The 25,349-nt window shown below is 43.8% G+C and overlaps 1 protein-coding gene across 5 annotated transcripts in view; it reads right to left on the bottom strand.

Annotated features, from left to right (window-relative positions):
* The window catches only part of MTM1 (myotubularin 1), a 97,481-nt gene that overhangs the window by 21,694 nt on the left and 50,438 nt on the right, over positions 1 to 25,349 (bottom strand). For all 5 annotated transcript variants that reach the window (XM_079910039.1, XM_079910035.1, XM_079910037.1 and 2 more), the window contains 3 exons: positions 9,294 to 9,377; positions 6,910 to 7,059; positions 2,145 to 2,333 (listed from right to left, as the gene is read on the bottom strand). In XM_079910039.1, the coding sequence (XP_079766165.1) occupies positions 2,145 to 2,333; positions 6,910 to 7,059; positions 9,294 to 9,377 (423 nt within the window). The remainder of the gene's footprint in view (positions 1 to 2,144; positions 2,334 to 6,909; positions 7,060 to 9,293; positions 9,378 to 25,349) is intronic.

Raw genomic sequence — 25,349 nt, 5'->3', positions numbered from 1 at the left:
GGTGCACCTATCCCCCTGGCAGTCACTGTTGTGAACTGGATCTGCAAGCCTCTCACACGAGGACACACGTTACCCTCCCACGGACATGTGACCTGTTTCTCTGTACATGTGGTTTGTAAACAGTTAGTGATTTTCAAAGACATTCCTAACTCTGGAGTTTCTTTCGTAGATCACTGAAGATGATAGGAGGAAAAAGTAATAATTCATTGCCAAAGTTTCTGCCAAAAACAGACATTAACACAGTCCTGCTTTAATTCATCACAGGCTGCTGGATCTTATCTGCCTCTAGGTTTCCTTTGTTTGTTTTTTTCTTTAATTTAAAATGGTGCAATGTTGCTTGTTACATACAGGGCTGTAAATTTCTAAATATCCACAAGGGCAGAACAATTAGGTCCAAAGAGGAGAGAATTCAGAAGGGTAAAAATCAATCAGTCAAGCATAGACTGAGTTCCCAAAAGTTCAAATTCCACATCTCTGATTAGTTTTGAAGTTTTCTTTTCAGTTCTCTTCAACAAAAAAGAACCACCCATGTTACCTAGTACAACCACGTACACAGCCTGTTGCTATGGATACAGATGACTAGGAAGACACAGTGGAGGGAGGAGGGGAACCTGAGTGTGTTTTTTTAGAGAATGATGCACAGATCTTTCAAGCCTAGGTTTTTTTGCTTAATTTTTTCCTTCCCTTCATTCCTAAATGGACTAGAAACACAGGCATATTTCCTGAGTGTTAAAAAGGCATTCAAGAATTCTACTGCTACAACAATGAGCTTTAGAGTTAATACAATAAAGTTATTCATTTTATACATTTTATATACTTAAAAAAATTCTTTCTAAGTACCCCATTTTAATGTTATATGATATCTGTTTCAGGCTAAATGTATACATGGAAATACTTCATTTTATACATGTATTCAACTCTGAATTATACCTGAAGGATAGCAGGAACAGAAATATAAAGGTAAGGATAATACAACAAGATATTCATATTTAGACTTAATTTCCTAAATGTTGTGTTACATTTCCTAACCTATTTATCGATTTCACTACCTGATTGCTTTACAAATAATTTCAATATCATTTTCGTCTTGTAAAACAAAACCAACTGCAGTAACAAATACCGGGTCCAAACGTAAATGTGTGAGGTGCACAATCTGTGTGCAAATAATTATGAGTGGAGCCCCACACACACGCCTGTGCAGACAGACATCACAGGGTCCATTTAGGAAGCTACTGAAACTATCTGAGCTGCTTGAGGACTTGTTTTGCTTTCAGGTTCTTGTCTTGTGCTCTGAATAATTGAAGATGCCAGATAAATGACCTTGGGATAAGCAAAATATTCAAGATGATGAAATTTAAGCCTACATCTGACAAGAAGCCATCCATCTGAAAGGTGGAATGGGGCAGGCCCACTGTGAATACTTATAAGTGACAGCTGGCAATGGGAGAGGGAAAGGGAAAAAAAAACCAAAAAGGTTAAACTGAATGTCAAAGGTATTTCTGAATCTTGGGCCCTGTAGTGCAGGGGCAAACAGCCTTCCACCTTGAGCATCTGCTGAGGAGTCCTGCAGGCAACACTGCCTTGTCATTCAACTTTAGGGGCAGTCTGCATACTCTACTTAAGAAGGCCAAGACGACCCTTGAGACAGATTTCTTTGAAAATATTACCATTATGTGTATAACTGTAAAACTCACATACATGGATCTACTCATTTCTTGGATTGTCTCATATAAATGAGAACACACACTTCTGAGTATGGTGAAGAGAATGCTTAGATAAAGCTACAAATTTAGGATTTTAACAATTACAGCTTCCCACAATCCTCACAGATGCCTCACTAGTGTACACACTGAGAATCACTGTCAACAGCCTAAAGAGCTCCAAAGAGATTCTCTTTCCCAAGTTCACTACAGCTCTAGACTTCTACTTTACCTAAAGCTTATTTTCATTTGGCTTTAATGTATTCAACTTTTAAGATATGTTTTGTGATTAAAACTACTTTCTACCTTCAGTGAACTCGTTTTCCTCTTTAAGCGAAGTTTAATTTAAACCCACATGTTGATACGCCATGGCAACAACCTTCAGGTAAAACACTGCACACTGTACGTAAGGCAAGTTTCTACCATGTCATTAAATATACTTACCTTGTTGGCCACTGCATTTACATTGGGTCTAGCATCATAGATTGTGAGTTTGTTAATTTGTCTATTCGTCTCCCTGATGACGTCGAGATATTTCTCATCATCTTTATTTCGTTTACCACTCATACCAACAAGAGGCTGACTACAACGCATGATGACCGTCTTGTTTTCTGGATGAATCCATGACAGCACCTACGGTTGGTTCAGAAATTTTAAGCTATCGAGAAAGAACCAAATGTCAAAACAATTAAAACTATAAAAAAAAGAGAGCACTAACAATCAGGATGAAGTGAATCTCATTTTGCTGAAACGGGATGCTTGTTCACCTGCCATTTCCACGTGTGCCCAGAAACACACATTTAACGATGATGACTATTCAGAGCCAACGAGAATAACCAGTTGCTTTACGAGTCTTTTCTTAATTCGCACCACATCTAAAAACATTAAATGCTTACCTAAAAATAGTTACATCACTTAAAGGAAACAGAAAGCTTCAGATATTTTATTTCAGTCCTGTAGCTTGCACTGGATTTGTCATCACCCAGAAACAGCTTTAGCAAAAGGTGAGAGGTAAAGAAAACCACCCCTGGTACCTCACACCTGCAGGTCATTTTCCCAACACTCTCAACTCTAGAGTCTAACACAGGGGCTTGAAAACCCAAAGGAAGCAAACAGGATCTCAGGACAGCCAAAGAGCTGCCAGAGTCTCCACAATGAAGCTAGGACGCCCGCCTCCTGGGAGAGCTCTGAGCCTTTACTCAGAATCAACCTTCTCCAATTTTACACACAAGCCCAGCACACTTGCTACCTGGTCTCTCAGTTCATAGCACCTGAGAAACAAGACCTGCAAAAGGAAGCTAAAAATGTAATACAGCAAAAGCTACAGAACTGTCCACTTTCAATGAATGAATGGTTTCATAGATGAATTCTATCTCAATAAAGCTGTTAGAAGACAAAAATAAAATAAAACTAACAGAAGCTGGAAGGTAAGTGTGGTGGCTGAGTTCACAGCCTCTGTAGCGTCCTTTCCCTCTTTCATCAAATGCGGAGCCACGTGACAGCATGACGCTACTGGGAGGATGAATGGAGAACGCATGTACGAAAACCCATGAAAAGCAGACACAACCCCAGAAGCACAAGTGTTCGAGCTCACTTAATACAAGGCCAAGTACACTGTCGTCTTTGAAGTCACCTCCCCACTATGGCAAATGACGAGCAATGATGTTCATAAAAATCACTGTGTATAATAATGACAACACGTCAGTGAGAAAAGATTATATCATACGAATGAATACTCATTCAATTTAGTCTCGTGCCTGCCAGGGCCCAGTCAAAACACCACTGTGGCCCCCAACTAAGACTCCAAAGGCTCAGGCCTGGGAGGCCTGGGCACAAGTGCTGGCCTCCCTCAACCTCCACTTTCTAATCTACAACATGGAGGTGAGACCTGCCCTGCCCACCTCCTATGGCTTTGCCTCCAAGAGGGAAAAGACGTGAGATCGCTTATAAGTATCTATGTATTTTTAATTTTTTTTAGGTTTATTGACATATACTTGACCTATAACACTATGTAAATTTAAGGTCTACAACATGTTGATTTGATATAAGATCACTCTTTTTTTTTAATTTTATCTATCTATTTATTTAGTTATTTATGGCTGCGTTGGGTTTTCGTTGCTGCACGCAGGCTTTCTCTAGTTGTGGCGAGCGGGGGCTACTCTTCGTTGCAGTGCACAGGCTTCTCACTGCGGTGGTTTCTCTTGTTGCGGAGCACAGGCTCTGGGCATGTGGGCTTCAGCAGTGGAGGCGTGCGGGCTTCAGTAGTTGTGGCATGTGGGCTTCAGTAGTTGTGGCACACGGGCTCAGTAGTTGTGGCTTGCAGGCTCTAGAGTGCTGGCTCAGTAGTTGTGGCGCACAGGCTTAGTTGCTCCACGGCATGCGGGATCTTCCCGGACCAGGGATCGAACCCGTGTCCCCTGCATTGGCAGGCAGATTCTTAACCACTGTGCCACCAGGGAAGTCCCCACTCTTTTCTGGAGGGGCCGCGCTGGGCAGCTTGTGGGATCTTAGTTCCCCAACACAGGGCTGGAACCTGGGCCCTCGGCAGTGAAAGCGTGGAGTCATAACCACTTGACCACCAGGGAATTCCCAATATGAGATCACTTTTAAAAGAGCAAATCGCTGCACATACAAGACAGTTATTATTTGATAAAGACCCTCATCAAGTTTTAAATTTAAATCAGGTCATATGCAAGAAACGGCCCTGTTCCCCGCATGCCCTCCATTCTTCTGCCCTTCTTCTCTCTGCTTGGGAGATTTAAGACTGGAATCACCAGGCCATGTTAAGAAATGCTATTGTTACGAGTTGTTTCACCTCTTACCTGCTTTTTCTTTTGGGATCTCAACTACCTTTATAAAAAGGATGCTTGCCATACAGATGACCAGGTCCAAGTAATGCAAATATCACAACATCAACTACCGTGAGTGCTTTTAAAGTATATGCTACTATATCAGGCTATTCTTTTTGAAGTTAATATGTAGAAGCCATAAATAATTAAGGATGTACACAAATATTTAGCCACCAAAAGATGTTTATCACAGCACTGTTTATAATAGGAATAGAAAACTGACTGACAGTTTTCTGTCAATCTATACAGTACATCTACACACCGGCACATGAAACAGACAGTCATCGGTGTAGAAAAAGCAGACTGAGACATAAACCACAGAATAATTTTCTTTTTTCCAAATAAAAGGAAGTCTGTGGTTCTCACTAGGTGGCAGTCTCCTTTAGCCTTACCAGTATTTTTATAAATGTCTAAAATAAATATGTATTACTTATATGTTAAAGAATTCGATAACATTAAGACCAACCTGTTTGAGAACAAAGGAGTATGTATCCATTAATGGGAACACTAATACATGTGGATCATTTTGTTATTCAGTGATATTTTATAATACTCTGCATCTTATTTATGGACAACATAACAAGACTGCTTTCTCATCAATGCTTTTTGTATCTTTATATGTTTTTTTTTAAAAAAGAACTGAATATCAAATATTAATGATTTCATATCAAAAGCAAATACATTTCCTGGGTTATAGTCAAGAGTCAGGTGATTAGAAGGTATATCACAAAGAGTACATTATCTATTATTAGATATTATATATATATTTTTTTCGGTACGCGGGCCTCTCACTGTTGTGGTCTCTCCCGTTGCGGAGCACAGGCTCCGGACGCGCAGGCTCAGCGGCCATGGCTCACGGGCCCAGCCGCTCCGCAGCATGTGGGATCCTCCCAAACTGGGGAACGAACCCGTGTCCCCTGCATCGGCAGGCGGACCCTCAACCACTGTGCCACCAGGGAAGCCCTATTATTAGATATTATTAAGCATGGTAATCTATAAAAGATAGAGAAGTGATGGAGAGCTTAGCCTTAGTTTTTTTAAGGAAAAATAAATGCAAATTGGCCATCACAAAGTAAGAAGGATCAATAAAATGGCTAAGTAAAAAGCTAAGCATTCTATTTGCTCTACAGTGGGCTCCCATTCACTCAGAACAGGGGGAACAACTGGATCAAGACGGCAGCCTGAGCACAGTGGGCTGGGTTCAGTTGTTTCATTTCCTCTCCTACCCCCAATCCCGTGAAATTCACACACACACGCGCGCGCATACACACACAGTAGATGTTCAATAAATATTAATTGAATGAAGGAGTGAACAAAGTCAATTCACACTATCCTAGCCCAGTTCTCCTGCGGGTGAGGCATGGATTAGCAAGACAGCTAGCCAGGGCAGGGGTCGAGCACGAGAGGAGCGAAATGGTAATTCTAGCTTCATCAGCACAGTATTCTCGCAAAAGGAGCCAAAGAACATACTTTCAAGTATAATATATATCGTGAAGATACGAAAGGACACTCGTGCTTAGCGAAGCAAGTGCATTAAAAAAGTTACAATTCATATTATGTTGATAGCATAACGAAAGTTTCACACAAATATCCTTTTAGGGACAAAAATGTCTAGACTTGGAAGTTAAAGGCAACGTGACATTAAATCTTAATTGTTCAACCCTTGTTTTTCAAAATCAAACCAAAACAAAATAAGACAATGTACTTATTATGACATGCCCTGGAAATTAACAGAGGGGAAAAATTCTCTAAATTTTTAGCCAACAAGATTTATGGACACAGAGTAGACAGGGTGACTCGTACATAAATATTTAAGAACCAAAGACTAATTTATGAACTAGGTCCAGTGATACCGTAAATATAGTTTGGGATAGTCTGCACCTGACCCCAGGTTGCTAATGGTATGAAGGCAGCTTACAAACGTGATGAGGATAGACAAATCCTAATAAAGGTGGTACGTAAAAGCCTATACTCATAGGCTCCATAACATAGGCTAGTGCACGGTTTCCAGCATAACTCAACCGACATCACCCAGAGCCTAATGCCTGTCAGTTATTGTGCTACAAAGACACAAGCCACAGGGACCCTGTCCTTCCTTCTTCCTTTCCACCTGGTGTTACCTGTACCCTCTCCTGTATAAGAATTACTTGAGTTCATTGTCTGTCCTTGATCGCGAGCTCCTGGAAGGCAGGTGACGTCTTACTTCTTTCCCCATTTGGCCTGCTGCTTTGCACTCAGAGGACACTTGATAATTATTTGTGTGACTGAAATTCCAAAAGAGTGTTTCTCTGAATCATTTGACTACTGTTCTCATGGAAGAAAAGGCACTCCTTACAGAAAACATTAATTGCAGTACTCACTGGAATTCGATTTCGGGATCTAAAAGCTGCAACTCTCCTGAGATCATCATCTGAGGCGCGATATGGAACCACCAAGAGAGCCGGGTAAGTGTCGCACAGTTCATAGCACTTATTAATAAAAGTGATTCTCCAATGGTGATTGGGCAAGCCCTGCAGGAAGAAAGGAAGTCCACGTCAGCACTGATGCTTTCATCTCTGGATCTGGCCTTGGATGGGTCTCCTTTCTTCTTTCGAGCAGAATGTGCGTGTGCCTCTGACAGCGGGGTAGTAATGGTGTACTGATTTATAGTAAGGGAGGCAGATCGATCGATAATCCAGACAATGTAAGAACACAAGACAAAACACTGGCGGGTTCCAGAATTCTAAACTATCGCTGGTAAATACAAATTCTCTTGAACTTGAGATCTTCCTTGATTTCATGTCAAACTTTTCTCTACTACTTGTACAATAAAGAGAAACCCAAGTTCCTCCCCGACCCGTGCAAACCGCCCCATGCCCTAAAGAAAAGTACACTGTGTAATCTTCATCTGTGTCTGATTGAGGGTAAAAAAGCAATCAGGCCAATTCCACTCCCCAGTCGCTTCAACCTGCTCCAAAGTAGAAAGAGGCTGAGCTTATGAAGACATTCACAGAAGGGAAGTAAGGAAAACCCCTCTGGGGAGGCTCATTTCGCCACCTCCTGAGAGTTTCTTCAATCAAGTGGTTTGGGATGGGTGATTGCTCTATGGGCTGTGTGAGAAATACACTCATCTGCATTCTAAGCAGACTGCTAGTGTGACGCGGAAGACACCTCCCATCCTATCGCCTACCCACAAAATTGTAGCTACTGTGGACAAGGTCCAGAGGTGGTGGAATAACTCTCTCCCCATGCTCACAAACACACAAGTACACACACAAAAGTGAGCCATGTGGGTGCTTGCTCTGGGGACGCAAATAGTACCTCATCTTTACGTCTGGCCCTATAGAGCTCGGGCCAGACAGATGAGTCGGATGTCGAGTCCAATTAGAGAGTTACAAGTCCCATCAGAAAGGTATAAGAAAAAAAGATGGAATATAATGGCATTCTAGAACTAAATACCTTCAAGAGTTCATATATGCATGCAAGCTTAAAAACAGGAAGCCCTAAAAAGTAAGTCTTAATATTGTCAATAACACTCAAAAACTAAGGTGCAAATATTTTAATACATAACACTACAGAGGTCTCCAAAACATGCAAGATGTTTTCATGGTCCCTCTTCTGCCTCCACAACTGACATGGAATAGAGGTTATTAAAATGAGAGGTACACACAGCCTTCAAAAACTCAACAAACTAAATCTGAGTTCTGGAAGCAACAGGACATACTACCGCATACATGTGCCCTAGAGATAAATTCCCACACCCACATCCCTGAGCACCGAATCTTCTTATGAACAGAGGCAAACCACTGATCAAGACTAAACGGGTCACCACAGAGCACTGAGTAGAGTTCCCTGTGCTATAGCTGATTTACTTGCTGTACAGCAGACACTAACACAACATTGTAACATAACTATACTCCAATAAAAATTAATTTAAAAAAGAAAAAGGCTAAACCGGGAAGTCAACCCAGGTGCCTGGTAGTGGAAGTGGTGGCTAGAAGGTTCTTCTCAAGTCTAGGGTTCTACGATTTTACTTTACATTCACTGGGCTTGATTTGATTCTCAAACCTCATTCAACAAAACTTCCCAATTACTTTATGAGCTTTGTAGAATGAGAATTATGAAAAACCTCATCACAAAACTCCTAACTGTCCTATGATTTGGTTACAGCAGGGGTCAAAGTGTAGCTGTTGCAGAGAGACCTTTGCCCCGAACAGCAACAATACACGAAGCCTCCCGCTTTATTATTGCAAGTAAACATGCATGTGGGTGAAGTTTACTAAGACAGCAGTAAAGGCAATTCTCATACACATTCATCAAAGCATTCTTGGAAAAGTCATTACAGGAAAACAGTTCTAATTCATTTGAATCTTTAAACTGAAATGAATATAACAGAAATCTAACTGCCAGTAATACTTAGGCTCCCAAATACATACATCATGACATCAACTCCTGAGTAGTAAGGTACAGAAGTCTGGCTTCTCTAGACTCTGAGTATTTGATTCATTTCATGGACAACAATATAATGGATGTTCTTCGCGTAGCGGAAGGAAAGAGAACTTAGCCATGCAGCCTCTAGTGCAGCTTGAACGTGGCCCTGGGATGAGCCTGTAGGTTCCACAGTACTAGAATGAGCCATATTATACCACTGCCAGGAAAAATTTATTTAGCAAGGGTGTTACTGATACTCAAAGAGCGTGACTGATGGCATATCATCACCAGGCAGGTTTGAGATTCCCCACATCTACAGTATCGACTGACTTACCTGCCTTCTGTATTCTTCAACTGGATTATAAACCATCCATCCATCCACGTCAAACTTTTCTTCATTTAAAAATGCAAATATTGGCTAGAAAAGGCAAAAAAAAGAGAAAGAATTTCAAGTTCAGTGTAAAGGAACTAATACTCTATTAATACTACATCCTTTGATTTTTTTTTTTACTAGATTTGCCTACCATGAAATCACAACCCCAACTGAGACTTTTAAGCAAGGAATAACAGTGAAAAATTTAGACTAGACTTACACTACCTTCTATCTTGATTAACAATTGTATACTTTTGAGACCGCAATTTTCTATGGCTACAAACATCTCAGATTTCTCAGATTTCCAGACCCAAAAATGCCTATCAGTTTTAAGCAGTATTAGCAATCGACGGGTAAAAGACACTAAAATATAAAAGAAAAAGAAAAGCAATGATTATTAAATAGTGCAACTGTCTCAAAAGGGACCAGTGGTGTGTTAATCCATTAAGAAAGTGACAGAACGTTAAGAAAATTCTTAATTAACTGTTCTCTGTGAATTCGGAATCAATGCCCTGATCTCTGAAACAACAGGCCTCAGGCCTCTCACCTCTTCTCTATGCTCACTCTCAAGGTGACACTGATGAATTTCAGGGCTTTGAATACCATCCATACCCTGGCGACTCCTAAATATCTATCGCCCTCCAGCCCCACTGTGATCTGCAGACTTGGCCACTGCCGCCGGAGGACTGCAACGTTCACAACTCCTCCCAGTCTCCCCATTTCAGCAGATGACAGCGCCATCCTTCACACTGATTGAACCCCAAACCTTAGCATTATCCTCATCACCTCACTGCTACCACCCTGGTGCAAGGCTCTGCCATCTCCACTTGGATTATAATAACACCTCCTAACTGGTCCTCTGCTTTCATCTTTACCTCTAAAGTCAGAGTAACTGTGTCACAACCTAAGCCAGGTCAAATCCTTCCCTTGCCCCAAATCCTCCTGTGGCTTTCCATCTCACTTTGGGTAAAAGTGGAAGTACTTGCCACCTGGCTATGTCCCCCACCACGTCTCTGCTCTTCCTCTCGCTCAATCCATTCCAGCCACGCTTTCGGTGCCGCTCCCGGAAAGCAACAAGCGTGCACCAATCTCAGGGCCTTTGCACCTGCTGTTCCACTTGTCTGGAATCCTTTGCCCTCATGGTTTCCTACCTTACTTCTTTCACATCTCTGCGCAAATGTAACCTTAATCAGTGAGCCTTTCTCTGACACATGTTCCCCCACAACAGGACCACCAATTCTCCTTCCCATTTTATTTCCATCACTTATGACCATTTGACCTATATTTATTTATTTGTTACTGTTGGACCCCTACCGTCCTCCCTCCTAGACCACGGGCTCCATGAAGGCAGACACTTGCTTTTTTCCCACCCTGGATCCCCAGTAACCAGAATGCTGTCTGGCCTGTGTAGGTGGAATACATATTTGTTGACCGAATGAGGACGGGAAGCATTATACAGCCCCTGCTCAAGCGCTTTCTCTGGAGGCACTTTTCCTCTAAGTATCTTCCTTCCACCCATTTTCCTGTTATCAGCCTGTGGCCTCCAATGCTAGTGTTCCCCCGACCCCAACGTTACAGAGAACTTCTGGTAAAGCATCAGTTAGCGGCAACGGTTTTCTGTACTTAAGTGGCAAGAGGTTTAAGGTGAAAACTGATCAAGATCATGCTCTCCGGACTGCCTTCTTGAACTTTCCAAAGCGTGTGGCACCCTCAGCAGGTCTCAACTCTGGCAGCACTAGGCCCGAGCGCTGTGTATTCTGTGACCGCACATTAGCAATGCCGCTGAGCTAGCTATGAAATTGAGGCTTTAGGCTGACGGGGAATCCACAGGAATACTTAGTTATTCAGTACTCCCGGGGAAAACAAGTGATTGCCGTTAACTGAAGTTCAATTCAGAGACAGAGGGACTTCTGGTGCAAAGAGCACTAAAATGTATAGCATGCTTCTCTGTCCATACACGGAACCTACAGAACATGTCCAAGCATCCTCCTGGTGACATCTGAGCACGGGATACTGCCCTGGTCAGTACCTGGCCCGGGTAAATACTCAATACTGCTGAACCTTGTACTGGTGACATACTTGTAGATGATGTAAGGCTGCACTGTCACTCACTTTAGAAGAAAATCTAGAATCTGCTTTCTTGAAATAAGTTCCTGATCTCAACGTGAGTTTTGTTCATTTTTCGGTTTTTAGCTATTTGCATCTTTCCCATGAAACTCAAGCAAATATGGTGTCCTTTTAAGAAGAAAGAATAAAATTGTTCACTCAGAGGCCAAATAAACTTTCTCTCCAGAAAAACCATCATGTGTCTTAATGCCCAGAGTGTCCTCTGACTTGCCGGCAGCATTTTCAATGTAACTTTCTATTTCTCAATCACTATAAAGCAACTCCTTCTTTGCTTCAAATATCTATCCTCTTGCGTCTTACATTAAAATTACCAGTAAGTGTAATCTAAGTATACAAAACTGTTATCATCAGAAGATAAAGTTCTATAGCTCAAACCAAAATTATGCCCATAATTTCTTTAATGTCTGAAAATAATTCATATAAAAGAATTGTCATTAATATGGGAATGATAGTGTCCTCAAGGTAGCGACCTACCAGGTGGCCTTTCTCATGAAATCAGTCTGCAGTGACACTGAGTGATGTCCAGATATATAGGACGAGTGCATGACTGGCATCCTTTACCTGGGAAACGCGCCTATGGGAACTCTATGACGGACAGAGCTTCCAGGAGACTCTTTTATTTTATTTTATTTTATTTTTGCGGTTCGCAGGCCTCTCACTGTCGCGGCCTCTCCCGTTGCGGAGCACAGGCTCCGGACGCGCAGGCTCAGCGGCCATGGTTCACGGGCCCAGCCGCTCCAGGACATGCGGGATCCTCCCGGACCAGGGCACGAACCCACGTCCCCTGCATCGGCAGGCGGACTCTCAACCACTGCGCCACCAGGGAAGCCCACCAGGAGACTCTTGATGCTAAGAGCCAGACCTCAAATATTTCAGGCAAGTTTATGAATCAAATAACAGCCAGATAGTTCTTGCCATGAATACGTATCAACACATCTAACATTGAACTGGAGCTTAAGGTGGAAAAGACCAGGTGCTCAAGCCAATATTTTAATCATCCAAATAAATCAGCTTACAATTACAAGAAAACGTTTCTTTAAAAAAGCATTACTTGTTAGTTTTTAAAGGAAAACACAATGTAAACACTAAGCTGTCATTAACTCCTTGGCTCTATTGAAGCAAGCGTCCTACCAGAACCAACACTGACAGTTTCTAAAGTTGAACGTACAGGACTTACTTCCCAGATATTTCAATTTTTACCTTATTTCCCTTAAAGATTCAGATAAGAGAACAAAGCAAGACTTAAAACACAAGCTCTCAATAGACTAACATAAAGGTGGATTATTACAAAAAACTTAAAACTACTAAGCATCAAAGCAAGGACAACAGAACCCATTCATCTATATCTCATTATTAAAAAGTACAAAATTCCCTACAAGTGGTTACTTGTTACAAGGCTAATTACAGCTCTTGCCTGGAAATTGTTAAAACCTAAAGTTAGCAGGTTACGTGTCTTGAGGTTTATGGCTGTCCTTTATTTTCTTACAGACTCGCAGTTTTTAAAGCTTTGAGTCTTTTAGAACTTGATCTGCGGATTGACGTTTTCCGGTTGTTCCTAACCACACCGCTGGGTCCGTAGGGACCCTGGTTGGGAAACACAAGTGCCACAGAGGGAACTGCTTCTAGAGACTCTCCCTCCTGAGGGCACGCAGGGAGTCAGGTTCGCCAAGTGGGTGATGACGTGCCCTCGGTGACCCCGTCCCCGCACCCATTTTGCTTCACGGCCTGTGCAGAACCCCAGAAGGATTCAGTCCCAGCTCAGCAAAGCCCCGGGGCAGAGGATGGTTTGCCGAAGGTCAGCGTTCAGCGGGCACTTCCAGAAGCCCTCCTGGCTTTCTCCTGGGGCCCGGGCCCTGCCTCGCCTCTGCCTCGGCACCCTGGGGTGGGGAGCACTTCCCCACCGTGCCAGGCACTGCCAGTGCCCCGGCTCGCCCCGCTGAACCAGAACCTCCAGGGGGTGATGCCCTGATCCTCAAGGGCCACGGAATACTCCAGAACACGTGGGAATCTTGCCTGGGGGTTCTGTGTGGCCAAGCTTTGGGGGGCTGCTTTACTTTTCTTAAGTGATTTTGCAATAATTATAGATATATGAGAAGTTGCAGAGAAACGTACAGGGAAGGCCCATGCACCCTTCACCCAGCCTCCCCAATGTGAGCATCTTGCATAACCGGAGCCCAGCTTCAAAGCTGGGAAACCGACATCAGAAAACAGACACACTCAAGTGCTCGCCCCTGGCTTCAAGTGAGCAGGTCTTCCTTTAGTTGGCTCTGTATGAATACTTGGACATTTCACCAATTCAGATTCCTACTAGTCAAGAGATACCATGCATGGAGCGCATGGAGACTTGAGAGGAAAAAAGGACAAAAAAAAAAAGGAATCCTGTGCATTTTTTCCAGGATTAAGAATAGCACAATGTAACATTTGAAAAATGTTAAAGGACAAAGTTGAGATGAAAATCTCCAATTTCACACTAGAGATAAAAACAGCTCTGACAAAGAGAATGTAACTTGTCTTTTTAATTTAGCTACACTTATCACTGTTATGTCTTGTGGGAGCAAACATCTGAAATGACAGCAGATTTTAGCTTTCACTTAATTAGCCCTTATTTTTAAATGGCACTTATATAAAGATGCACTGCCTTGCTTTAAACATCTAGATTGGATTTATTCTTACTGACTAGAATCTATAAATAATGAGTGATTCATGAGTTTCCTTCTTTGGGGAGGGAGAACTGTCTGTCACCGAATTAGGATTCCCTGATCTCACGATGGCCCCTCATGGACAGCCTCTTCTCCCAAAGGCTTGTCAACAATGTCGTGTCTCAGAAGTGGATGTTTGAGAGTTAGATTTATAGAAATTAAAGATCATTTAATAGGGAGACAGTCACAGAAGAAAACAATTTTCCCAGTATTGAGGAAAATAAATTGATAAGCTATGTAGATGCAATAGTGCTTTCAAATGGTGCTGCCACCACACAAAGGCATGGTCATCAGTGGACACGATTTACTACATCTCTGAAGACCTAGCCTTAAAAATTCAGGAAACTGGTCACTAACTCTTTCCTGATAGAATTTTGGAATGTTTGAACAGGAATCTAAGTGAGCATTTTTTTCTAATTTGATTCCTGAAATTCGCCTTTTTCAAAGCTTCCATCTACCACTGAAGGAAGCAGCTATGTAAAATTATCTCATTTTCATCTTTTAGATTACACTTAAGAAATAAGACCCCTTCGTCTAAGAAAAATAATTCTTTCACTCAGGTTAGGAGAAAAAGTCCAAAATTTTAAGGAAGAACCATAGGAGGTGCTGAAACTTGGCAGAGTTCATAATTGTAAGTAACAGCTTCATGCTAGATAGGGATTTCAGCCTCTTTTCACACGACTTGACATAGTTAATTCATACAACTGCATCAAAAGTAATTTCATCCAAAAATCTGACAAAAGGCTCATAGGTCAAAAAGCAACTTGCTTGTCCTATTTCTACCACTTTCCCTGGAGAAAATGGCTTTAATATTCTTGAGTCACCCTTACCTTCATATATAAATGTACATATTCATTTTTTCAGGAAAGGACTACAAAAGGACATTTGAAATGTCATTTGAAAGCATTTTAGAAAAAGGACATTCTTTACTACTTGGCCACAGTCATAATCATTTAAGGCTGACATTTCTCAGGGTTCATCCACTGCACCCCGATTCTCACTGTAATTCTCTCTCCCGGCAATTTTAGTCGCATCGATGAAAATGCCGATGATCACAGCTGGTCTCCCAAATAAACCTCTCCCCAGGCCAGAGCTCCAGGTCTTCGTAGCCACCAGCCCCCCAAATAGCCATACTTGGTTGTCCCACAGACACCTGCAACTCAGCACAGCCAAAATGGAACTTGCCCTCTCTGCCTCACTCCCCTCCTATGTTCCCCATCTTGACCACTGGTCCCACCATCGACCTGTTTATCCAGGCTTGGTTCTTCCCTCTTTATCGTCCCATCCCCCCTCGTAACTATAACCAGTCAATCAACAAATTCTACTGATCTTATCTTCTAGGAACATTCTCAAATCCATTCTCTCCTGTCCCTGTCCATTGCCCCATTTCAGGGACTCACGATCATACACCAAGGCAACTAGCAAACACCCCCAGAAATGGACTACTGCCCCTCTCTATCTACTCCGCATGCTGCAGCCCAAGGAATCTTTTTGAAACAGAAATCTAATCATGCGACTTTCCTGCCTAAACCCCTTTAACGGCTCCCCTCACCTTCAAATAAAAAATGAAACTTCTTGGTGGGGCACATTAGGCTCTGCCACCCTCACACGGACACCAACTCCCGGACTCTAATCAGCGTGTGGGGGTCAGCCTGTGTCCAGCCCCTGGACAGCTGCACATACTGTCCCAGCACGCTCACCTTTCAGGATTGGCCCCCTCTAGGAAGCCCTCCTCGACACCAACCCACTGACTTTCCCCTCTCCTGACACCCTGTGTATCTGTATCTGTATTGTATGCATTTGTTCGTCCACATCACCCAGGAAAACTGTGCTCCCTCTGGGGACAGGGAGTGGGTATCAGCTCCAGCTCCAGCGCGCGGCTGTAATGTAGGCATCGTCTAAATGTCTGCTGACCAAGACTAGGGATGAAAGGAATGAAAAAGAGAAGGAACAAAAAGGGGCTTGCCCTACCAGACATTACATCTTACAAAGCCTTGATAGTCACAAGACTGTTACTGGTGCATGAAGAGTGATTGATGCGTGAAATAAAACATTCAGAAATAAAACCAAATACAGAGAGGAATTTGGTGTGTGATAAAGGTGGTATTTCAAACCAGTGGATTGGTCTTCAAATGATGTTGCAGTAAAAGGGGGAGAAAGAGTTGGATCCCCATCTTACAAGGCAACCCCGGATAAATTCCAAATTGCTCAAACATTTACACGTTTAAAAGGAAATTAAAGTATTAGAGGAACATGGGATAATTTTTTTATAACTCTGACTGGGGAAGACCTTCCTACCCGGGATGTAAAACCCAGAAGCTATAAAAGAGAAGTGTGCAGAAAAGGGTTAACCTAGCAGGTCTGAGACTGCTGTCCTTACAGAGGCCTGTGGCATGGCTGGCCCCTGGCTGGCAACGGGGAACCTGGATTTTGGGAGAGTGCCCACCACTCCTTAACTGATAAGAGTTTAAGTTTACGGCACCTAAAATGTTTATACCAACAACGTGCTTTAAGTCGAACCCCTGCCTTCCTTCTGGGACTCTGAAAGTTTGGTATGTGCTAGGCAGAGGGTGTCTACGTGACCAGCCCCCTGGTTGGCAACACTTCCCATGGGTTGTCACAACTTGCTACTGTAGGATTTAAGTGTGTCCAGGTTTCCCCCCAACATCGCCCCACGCACCTTTTCCTTTTGCTGCTTTTGCTCTGTATCCCTTTGCTGTATTAAATCATACTTGTGAGTATGACTATATGTTGAGTCCTGTGAATTCTCCTAAGGAATCTGAACTTGGGAGTGGGCTTAGGGACCCCCATCTCTCTCTCTCTCTCTCTCTCTCTCTCTCTCTCACACACACACACACACACACACACACACACACACACACAAAATCGATAAATTCTACCAAATAAGTATTTTTAAAATTCTCCACAGCAAAAGCCACCATAAGAAAAGTCAAAAGATAAATGGGAAAAATATTTACAATTCATAAAGAGTTCCTACAACTAACAACAACAAAAAAGACCAAAATCCCAAAAGAAAATGGGCAGAAGCCAAAGAGAATGAAGAAACAGAAATACAAATAGCTCAAACCAAAAGATACTCAATTTCACTCAAATAGGATAAATACAAAATAAAACTAGGAATCTACATTTTCACCTATTAGATTAGCAAAGATCAAACAGTTAGAAGGTATACTGGATTGGTGTGGTAGGCAGAATAACGGTCCCCCAAAGACGTCCATGTCCTAATCCCTGGTACCTGTTATGTTATCCTACACAGCAAAGAGGAATTAGGTTGCAGGTGGAATTAAGATTTCTAATCGACTGACATTAAGATAGGCTCTGAAGACGGAGGGAGAGGCCATGAGCCAAGGAACACGGTGGCTTCTAAAAGCTGAAAAATGGGTCTCATGGGCTAAAATCAAGAGCCTCCAGAAGGAACACAGCCACGCTGAGACCTTGATTTTAGCCCGTGAGACCCATTTTGGATTTCTGAACTCCAGAACTGTAAGATGACAGACTCGTGTTTTTAGAAGTCACTACGTTTGTGATAATTTGTTACAGCAGCTATAGGAAACTAAGACAGTTGGAGAGGATGTCTGGAAACAGGCACTCTGACACACTGCATGTGGGAGTGAAAGCCAGTACCTCTTCCGTAAAGGGGAACTTGGCAATATCAGTAATTCCACTTCTAAGAATTTATCGTACAACATACGTGAACACGTACAAAATGATGTTTATGCTAGGTTATCCATTGCAGTAGTTTGTATAATAGAAAATGATTGGAAATGATGTCAATATCCATCAACAGAGGATTAAATAAAGTATGATACAGTCAACAGAATATTGTGCAGTCATTAACAGAGTGCAGAAGCCCACGTGGTGAATTTAAAAAGCAAGGTATGGAAGGGCATATGTAGCATGCTCCATTAGGGTCCAAGGAGGAAGGAATATAAATAACAACTTGCCTGCATATGCCTAAATATCACTAGTTGTCTGTGAGGAGGGGAATGGCATGGCTGAAGGGTGCTGGGAGGGAGTTATTTTTACTATTTTTACTGTTGTGGTTAGTTGGGCCTACTACAATATAACAAGATACCACAGACTGTGTGGCTTAGAACAATAAACTATTTCTCACAGTTCTGGAGGCTGAGAAGTCTGAGGTCAGGGAGCCAGCATGGTCTGGTTCTGGTGAGGTCCGCTTCCTAGATGGCCTTTGTGCTGTACCTCACGTGGTGGAGAGTGCGAGTTCTGGTGCCTTCCTCTTCTTTTAAGGGCACTAATCCCATCGTGGGGCCCCACCCCCATGACCGCATCTAAAGCTAATCACCTCCCAAAGGCCCCACCTCCAAATACCATCGCACTGAGGGTTAGAGCTTCAGCACATGATTTTTGGGGGGACACAAACATTTAGTCCTTTTATCCTTCCTGACTTTTCAATCATGGGCATACATTAGCCATTTTTGAAAAGTTTAAAGTATTGGGTTGGCCAAAAAGTTCATCCAGCTTTTTCTGTAAGATGGAAAGCCTTTTTGGAAAAAAAACGGATGAACTTTGTGGCCAACCCAGTAAATGCTTGCTGCATAAATGCCCTAGCTTCTAAACAGCAGAATATTCTTATTGGTCACTTGGTTGCTGCTAGCTCCTATTCATTCACTCTACTGCCATTAGTAGATTCACTTAACAAACATTTACTGAGGGCCCACTTACGAACAAGGTATTAAGTAGAGAAAAAGATAAGACACCACCACTGTCTTTAAGGAGTTAGAAATCCTCTGAAGGAGAGACATGAGGAGAGCGCAACTACTGATCACGTAAAGAGGAGAACGGTAAGTGCCATGAGAGGTACAGATAAAGCGCCAGGGGGCGCCAGGGGATGCCAGGGTTACTTCTGGACAGATGGGCCTGGAGGAGTGGTGATGGCATGTAGCTCCCCTGAAAGGGTAAGACAACTTTGGACAGGGTAATGACGACGATGGCAAAAAAGTCACAAATGAGAGCCAAACTCAGAAAACACGTGGCCATCAGCAAACACCTCGGTCTGGCAGCCAGAGCATAGACAGGTAGAAAACCAGGAGACCACGGAGAGATGCAGCCCCACAGTGGAGGAGACAGAGGTTTGCGTTTACACTGACAGGGAGGGAGGAATGGCTGAAGTTTCGGAGGCGAAGGGATGAGATAAGCTGAGCTGCATCCCAGGGACAGCGACCTGACAGGAGGCACGTGTAGAAGTGGGTTGGATCGGAAACAGAACAGAAATAGGAAAACCAGCAAAAGCACCATCCCCACAGTTTAGAAAAGAAGAGATGGAAACCTGAACTAAGTTGGGCTGGGGAGGAAGAATCCCCTGGATTCAGTAAATGTTATGGAAAAGGAAAATCTCACAATGACCTTGATTTTGGAGGAGGAGGAAGAGGTGGAGAAAGAAGTGACAGCACTAGAGAAACTGGGAGCTCAAAGGGGGCTTGAGGGAAAGATGAGAGATTCATTTTAAACAAAGGTTTAGGCATCAGTTGAAGTTATGGAGCAGCTAACGGGAAACATGAAGCTGAGAAGGCAATGCTGGTCAAAGTGAGAGAGAGAAATACAGCTGAGGGGATGGCACGGAGCAAGGAGGAGGGGAAGGATGGACTTCTCTAGAAAACCCATATTTAGATGACAGAAGGAAGCCGAGGAACTAGAAAAGAAAAGGAAGACAAGGAGATCAAGACCTCAGAAGCAACAGGACAGGTAGGTGTCCGGCACTATGATGGTCTAGTTGCTCTAATTGAGACTTCTGCTGACAACATCTAAAACTGCTGGAGAAAAAAGAAACCCTTTTAAAAAATGCATTTATGAGTCAACTAGGGAAGAAGAAATACTCAGAAGCCAAGCCAAACTGCGAACAGAATGCAGAGAGCAAGAGGGACACGCCGGCTTCCCCCCAGGGCAGGACCGGTTTTCGTGGCCTCTTGGGCTCTAGGACAGAGGACGTAACACCCCGGGCCTGCCCCAAGATGCCAAGATGGATGTCAAACTGGAAACTTCCTTCAATAACACTGCGCCCTCAGGGTGAGGACGAACAGGAAACAAGCACCTGAGACTCCGAGGGAACTTACCTGTCTAGACGATCTGCGCTGAGTAACGGAGCCTGTAGCACAGGGCAGCCAAAACTCATAAAGCTTGGATGGTCCGAAAAACATCAAGCAGACAAGTTAACCTGTGACTGGCCCAGGTTGGGAGTGCCCCCCAGACGCCTGGCAGAAGAAAACGTAAAACTGCCTTCAATCCCAGCCTCGGAGTCTTCCCATACATAGACAAAGGTCCGAGGAATGAGTCCACAGGCAAAATCATCACAAAATAGCCCAAGAACGTAGGCCCCACGAGCCAGCAGATAAGACAGCAGCAGGCCAGGCCCGGCTGAAGAGAGAGGGGGTAAAGGAAGTAGAAGACATAGCAGCCCCGAGACAAAGGGATGCCCCGAAGATCCTGACTCTGGACATTTGATGGGCATTTTATAAACATTCTCTTGCAGCTACTCAATATTTTTAAAAAACCTTTGAATGGTGGTGCAGTGGAAGAGGTCAAGTCCTCCCAAGTAGCAGGGTGGGCAGTGGGGCAATAAGGTAGGATGTGCGGGCGGGCCATGAGCGCTGTGCTCGTGGGCATGGAAGGCAGCGTGGGGGGTGGTCCAGCCGGGACCACGGTCCCTGGAGACGGGTGCAGGGAGGACGGTCGGACACATCCCGAGGCCGGGGGGAGAGGGCAGCGGAGAGAGAGCCACACAAAGAGAACCGGGGGCCAAGCCTTGGAGGAGGCACGAAGGGAGGAGATTTAAAAGCATGATTAGACCCTCAATTAGCCAAGTTTACTGTTTATTCAAGAAAAAAAAAGGAAACGGAGAACAAAGCCACACTTCAGTCTCAGGCCGCATCCAGGCAGAGAAGTGTGGCTTCTCGTTCAATTCCCAGCTGAAAATGAGCTTTTTGCTTTTAGCTATTAATTCTGTAATCAGCCTAGAAGGTAAGAGCCTGCTCCATTTCAGCCTGGTTTACAATCTCAAAGCAATTTATAAAAATGTCCCCGCCTTCTGAACTGAAAAACGAAGGCACAGGAAAAAGTACCCTATGCTCTTCATTTTCTCTTCGTAGGGTCATTTATACGCCTCATTTAAATGGTCAAAAAGGATGCACAGCCCCATAGCCCAGTGTAGTAACCTTTATGGAATTATTTTTGTAGGCAAGCGCCATGGGAGTAGAGCCAGAGAGGGCACAAGGGGAAACGGCACTGCTTATGCCACACGGCAGGGCGTGACGGGGTTCAGTGAAGCCCAGGAAAAAGGGAAGGGCCCTGCTCGCTGGTCGCCACAGAAAGGCCTTGCGAGCCCGTGGCTTCTCTCGAGATTAGAGCCAGCGGGTCTTCTCTCCTGTGCCCATCTCCACCGCCCATAAGATGCTCAAATTTATCAAAACAAACAAATACCAGAAAACTTAGGAACTCTATGACTGCCGATTAGCTCACAGAATAACAGAAAGTAGGAAGCACTGCAATGCTGAAGGGGTGGATCCCGAGAGAGCCACATTACCCCGCGCAGAGTCACCGGTGGAAAGAAAAGAAAACAATTTCTGAAGAATTCTGTGTACTGCATAGCATCGCTGCCCATATTTCCCATTTCTACTTAAGATGCTTTCTGGGTTTAATGCTCTGAAACTGAAGACTTTCGACTAATCCTTTACAACGTACAGGCAATGGTTTGTTAATAAGGATACTGACCTAATATCTGTAGAGCATCTTTCTTTTAAAGGGCTCAAAGTGTCCCATATATGATCACAATTACTTTACTCACATTCTTGGGAAGACTGGGTTGTGGTAATCATCCTTACTCTCTGCACCTGCTGGGAAAAATGGGGCACTAAGAACAGAAGCGCTGACATTTATTGGGCACTTACTGCGTGCCACGCACTTTTGTGAGCGCTTTCCGTTTAATCCTCACAAAACCCCTGTGAAGCAGAGAGTGTTATTATCCCCATTACAAATGAGAATGCTGAAGCACAGAAATATTACATGATTTTCAAAGTCGCCGAGCAGGGTCTGGGCCGCCGGGAGCCTGGCAGCCAGGTCTCCGGCTCCATCTCTTCAAGCACTACGTTTCCCTTATGTGTGTCTACAGGCCATGAGTTCAGTCATACACTCAAGCCCTTCACTTAAACAAAAGTCAAGAAAATCCACGCAGGCCTATAGCTGTAAAGATAGATTTAAGTGACTGTATTGGTGCCTAAATTAACTTAAAATGCATTTTATTCTCCATATTCTACCATTATCTAAAAGACTGTTCATCACACCATGACCCAGACACACACACACACACACACACACACACACACACACACGGATAACCGAAAGAAATCTTTCATGAAACCATACTTATCTATATTATGTGTTATGCTCTTAATGTTTTCTATTTCATTAAAAAATGCTGGTTACAACCTAGTCAACTGATTTCATGACTCAATAATACAATGGGATTCAGAGTTTAAAAAAAAAACTCCCATCTAAAATTTGAATTATCTCTGACTATCCCATCTGAGTAAAAACTGAGCAAACAGTAAAGGAAATCAATGAAAGAGGAGCTTTGGCATTGAACATACCACTCCAACAATTAAACTCTTTATTTTTCTGTAGTGCTATCAGGCTCTGTTCATATGTACACACTTTTTGTTCCTGCTTTTAAAAAAAATTACCATCATATCAGAGGCATTGCCATATTTCTTATCATAAAAATGTAGCATTTACTTAGAATTGGTATTGAGTTACAATGCAGTTGAGAAAATGGCATACGATTTCTACTGTTTGAAAAGCAAAGCAAAAATAAAACAAGAAAATAAATGCTTTGGTGGAAATAGAAAATGTAATCTAAATAATTTTCAAGTCTTAATGGATTGACATAATATAGAAACAATCAAGGTAATGGTTTGGGGTCCACTGTTGTGTGGCTAAGTTTAATTCAAGTTCAATTCAAAGTTTAAGTCTCCAACTGAACACACTGATTGGTGAAAATACTAATGGGGAAGGAGGCAAGAGAGCTGGGGCTGGTGTGAAAGAAAAAAGCTCACTCACACACCGCTCACCCCATGGCTGGATTTAGAACCCAGCTCTCTTGGCCTCCAGACACCATTTCAGGAGGCAACAGCAAGTTTACTTCTGGCTTCCAATGCCAATAACAATCACTGAGATAATCTGCAGCTGCTCTAACAATTTCAATAATATTCACAAAGTGATCTTTTTCAAGCAGGGGCCCTCTGTATTGTTGAATGCAATCAGGCTTAGAATACACTTCCAGGAAGTCCCTTTCTGGCACACTCTCGCATTCCCCAAAGTGGCAGTTTGGAAACTTTTCTTCCCCTCCTGTCTCAGAGGAATAATTGTCCCTTCTCCTTTCCCAAACTGCCCTACAAACTGGCCTTAATCCCATCCCCCTCTGCCTTCCCCAGGATCCCGCTCAGGAAAGGAACCCTTCTCTCTCTTGCCCACAAATCTTCATTCACCTTTTTCGGATTCTCAGGGAAACACATCTTCCCTCAACCTGGCCGCTACCACCATTTTTGTTTTGAAACACCACCCTCTCTCTTTAAACCTCTACCAACTGGCTCTGGTCCCCTCTACCCAGACCATCCTCTGTGCTTCAAAAAAGTTCGATAAGTGTATGCCAGGCACTGAACTCGGCACTGGGGAACAACATGAGGAAAGAAGGTCCCAGCTTCAAGCAGTCCACAGCTAGCGCGTCCAGGCCCCAAGGAACTCGTAGTCATCGAATGTAAAGGACTCTTCCTGAGCCTCGTCTCTGTCCCCGCAGACTCACACACCCATCACTACCTTCTCAGACCTCTGTCTGCCTTCGGCCTCTGCAGACCCCACCCTGCAGGCTCTCCCGTCACCTCTCTAACCACCCTCATTCACCTTGCTGGCTCCTCTGTTACACACCAGGGTTCCTCACCTGGGACCAACAGGTGAGCTTCCAAGGGGCTGCGAGTCCCCTAAAATCTCATGTCAAGTTTTGTACATAGCGCATCTTTCAGGGGATGAGACACCCTAATTTACGCCGTATCACCAAAGGAATCCACGACTCCGAACAGATTGAGAACCACGATTCTAGATCTACACCTCTGGACTCTCTTCTGAGGGACAGGCCCGCAATTGCTGCTGTAAGTTCTGTCAGAAGATGCCAACTGCCCCGCAAACGAAACAGAGCTCCCCATTCCTCCCTCCTCACCCCCTCTTCCACCTGCTTCCCCAAACGAAATCCTTTTCTCACTTCCCTGCTCTGTCACCACTCGGGCCGCAGACCTCAGAAGGAAGGATGATTCAGCCTTCTCCCTGTTCTCCGGGATCAAACTACTGCCCAAGCGTGTGGTCTCCGGCCGCATCACCACCGTCTCGCCTGGCCCTCCCTCTGACTCCCCTCCCAGCTTCCTGAGCTCTCCTCTCCTATCTGTTCTTCGTGACGTTGTATTCAGTCCCATCACTTCCTTCGAAACCTTCAGTAAGTTCTCTGCTACTTCCCAGGGTACAAGCGCCTGACTCCGGCAGGGCCGTCCACCAGATGCGCCCAGCTTTCCTCCTCCCTGCCACACTCCAGCCAAACATCCCTGGCGACCCTCGTAAGCTCTCAACACTTCCAGCTTTCCCTCCCTTATGCTGAGGGTCAGGGTCTTGTCTCTGCCTGAAATGCCACCTCCTCCACCAGGAATCCTTGCCCACTGGCAACGATGACCATCCCTCCAAGGCCCAACACAAATGACTATCGATTCCACGCAAGCTTTTCCAATCTAGGCTGGACCTGTGCCCTTCCCCCTGGGAATCCCCAGAAGGCTTCCTCGGCCTTTCTCTTACAGCACTGAATATCAACCGCCCTATATCGGAACCATACACATCTGTCATCTCACTTCTGTCACATCCCCAAATGGGAGCAGGTATCACTCATCCTGCTACGACTTCTCAACTGCCTTCATGTCCCCAACACCACCCAACAACACACTACTCTGAAATGAACCTAACTGATGAAATAGCTGCACACACTGAATAGCAGGGGCTAATATTCCAAGGGCCACGTCAATAGCTGATCTGTTTTTATCTGTATCTTGTATTGTTTTGGTGACTAGTTTTTTTTTTTTTTAAGATGACTTTTACTGGTTAAAACTTCGAGAATGTAATTTTC

This window comes from Stenella coeruleoalba, assembly GCF_951394435.1.
Source record: "Stenella coeruleoalba genome assembly, chromosome: X".
Taxonomy (NCBI): Eukaryota; Metazoa; Chordata; class Mammalia; order Artiodactyla; family Delphinidae; genus Stenella; species Stenella coeruleoalba.
The sequence above is the reverse complement of the archived record's forward strand: the minus strand, read 5'-3'. Positions and strand labels throughout refer to the sequence as shown.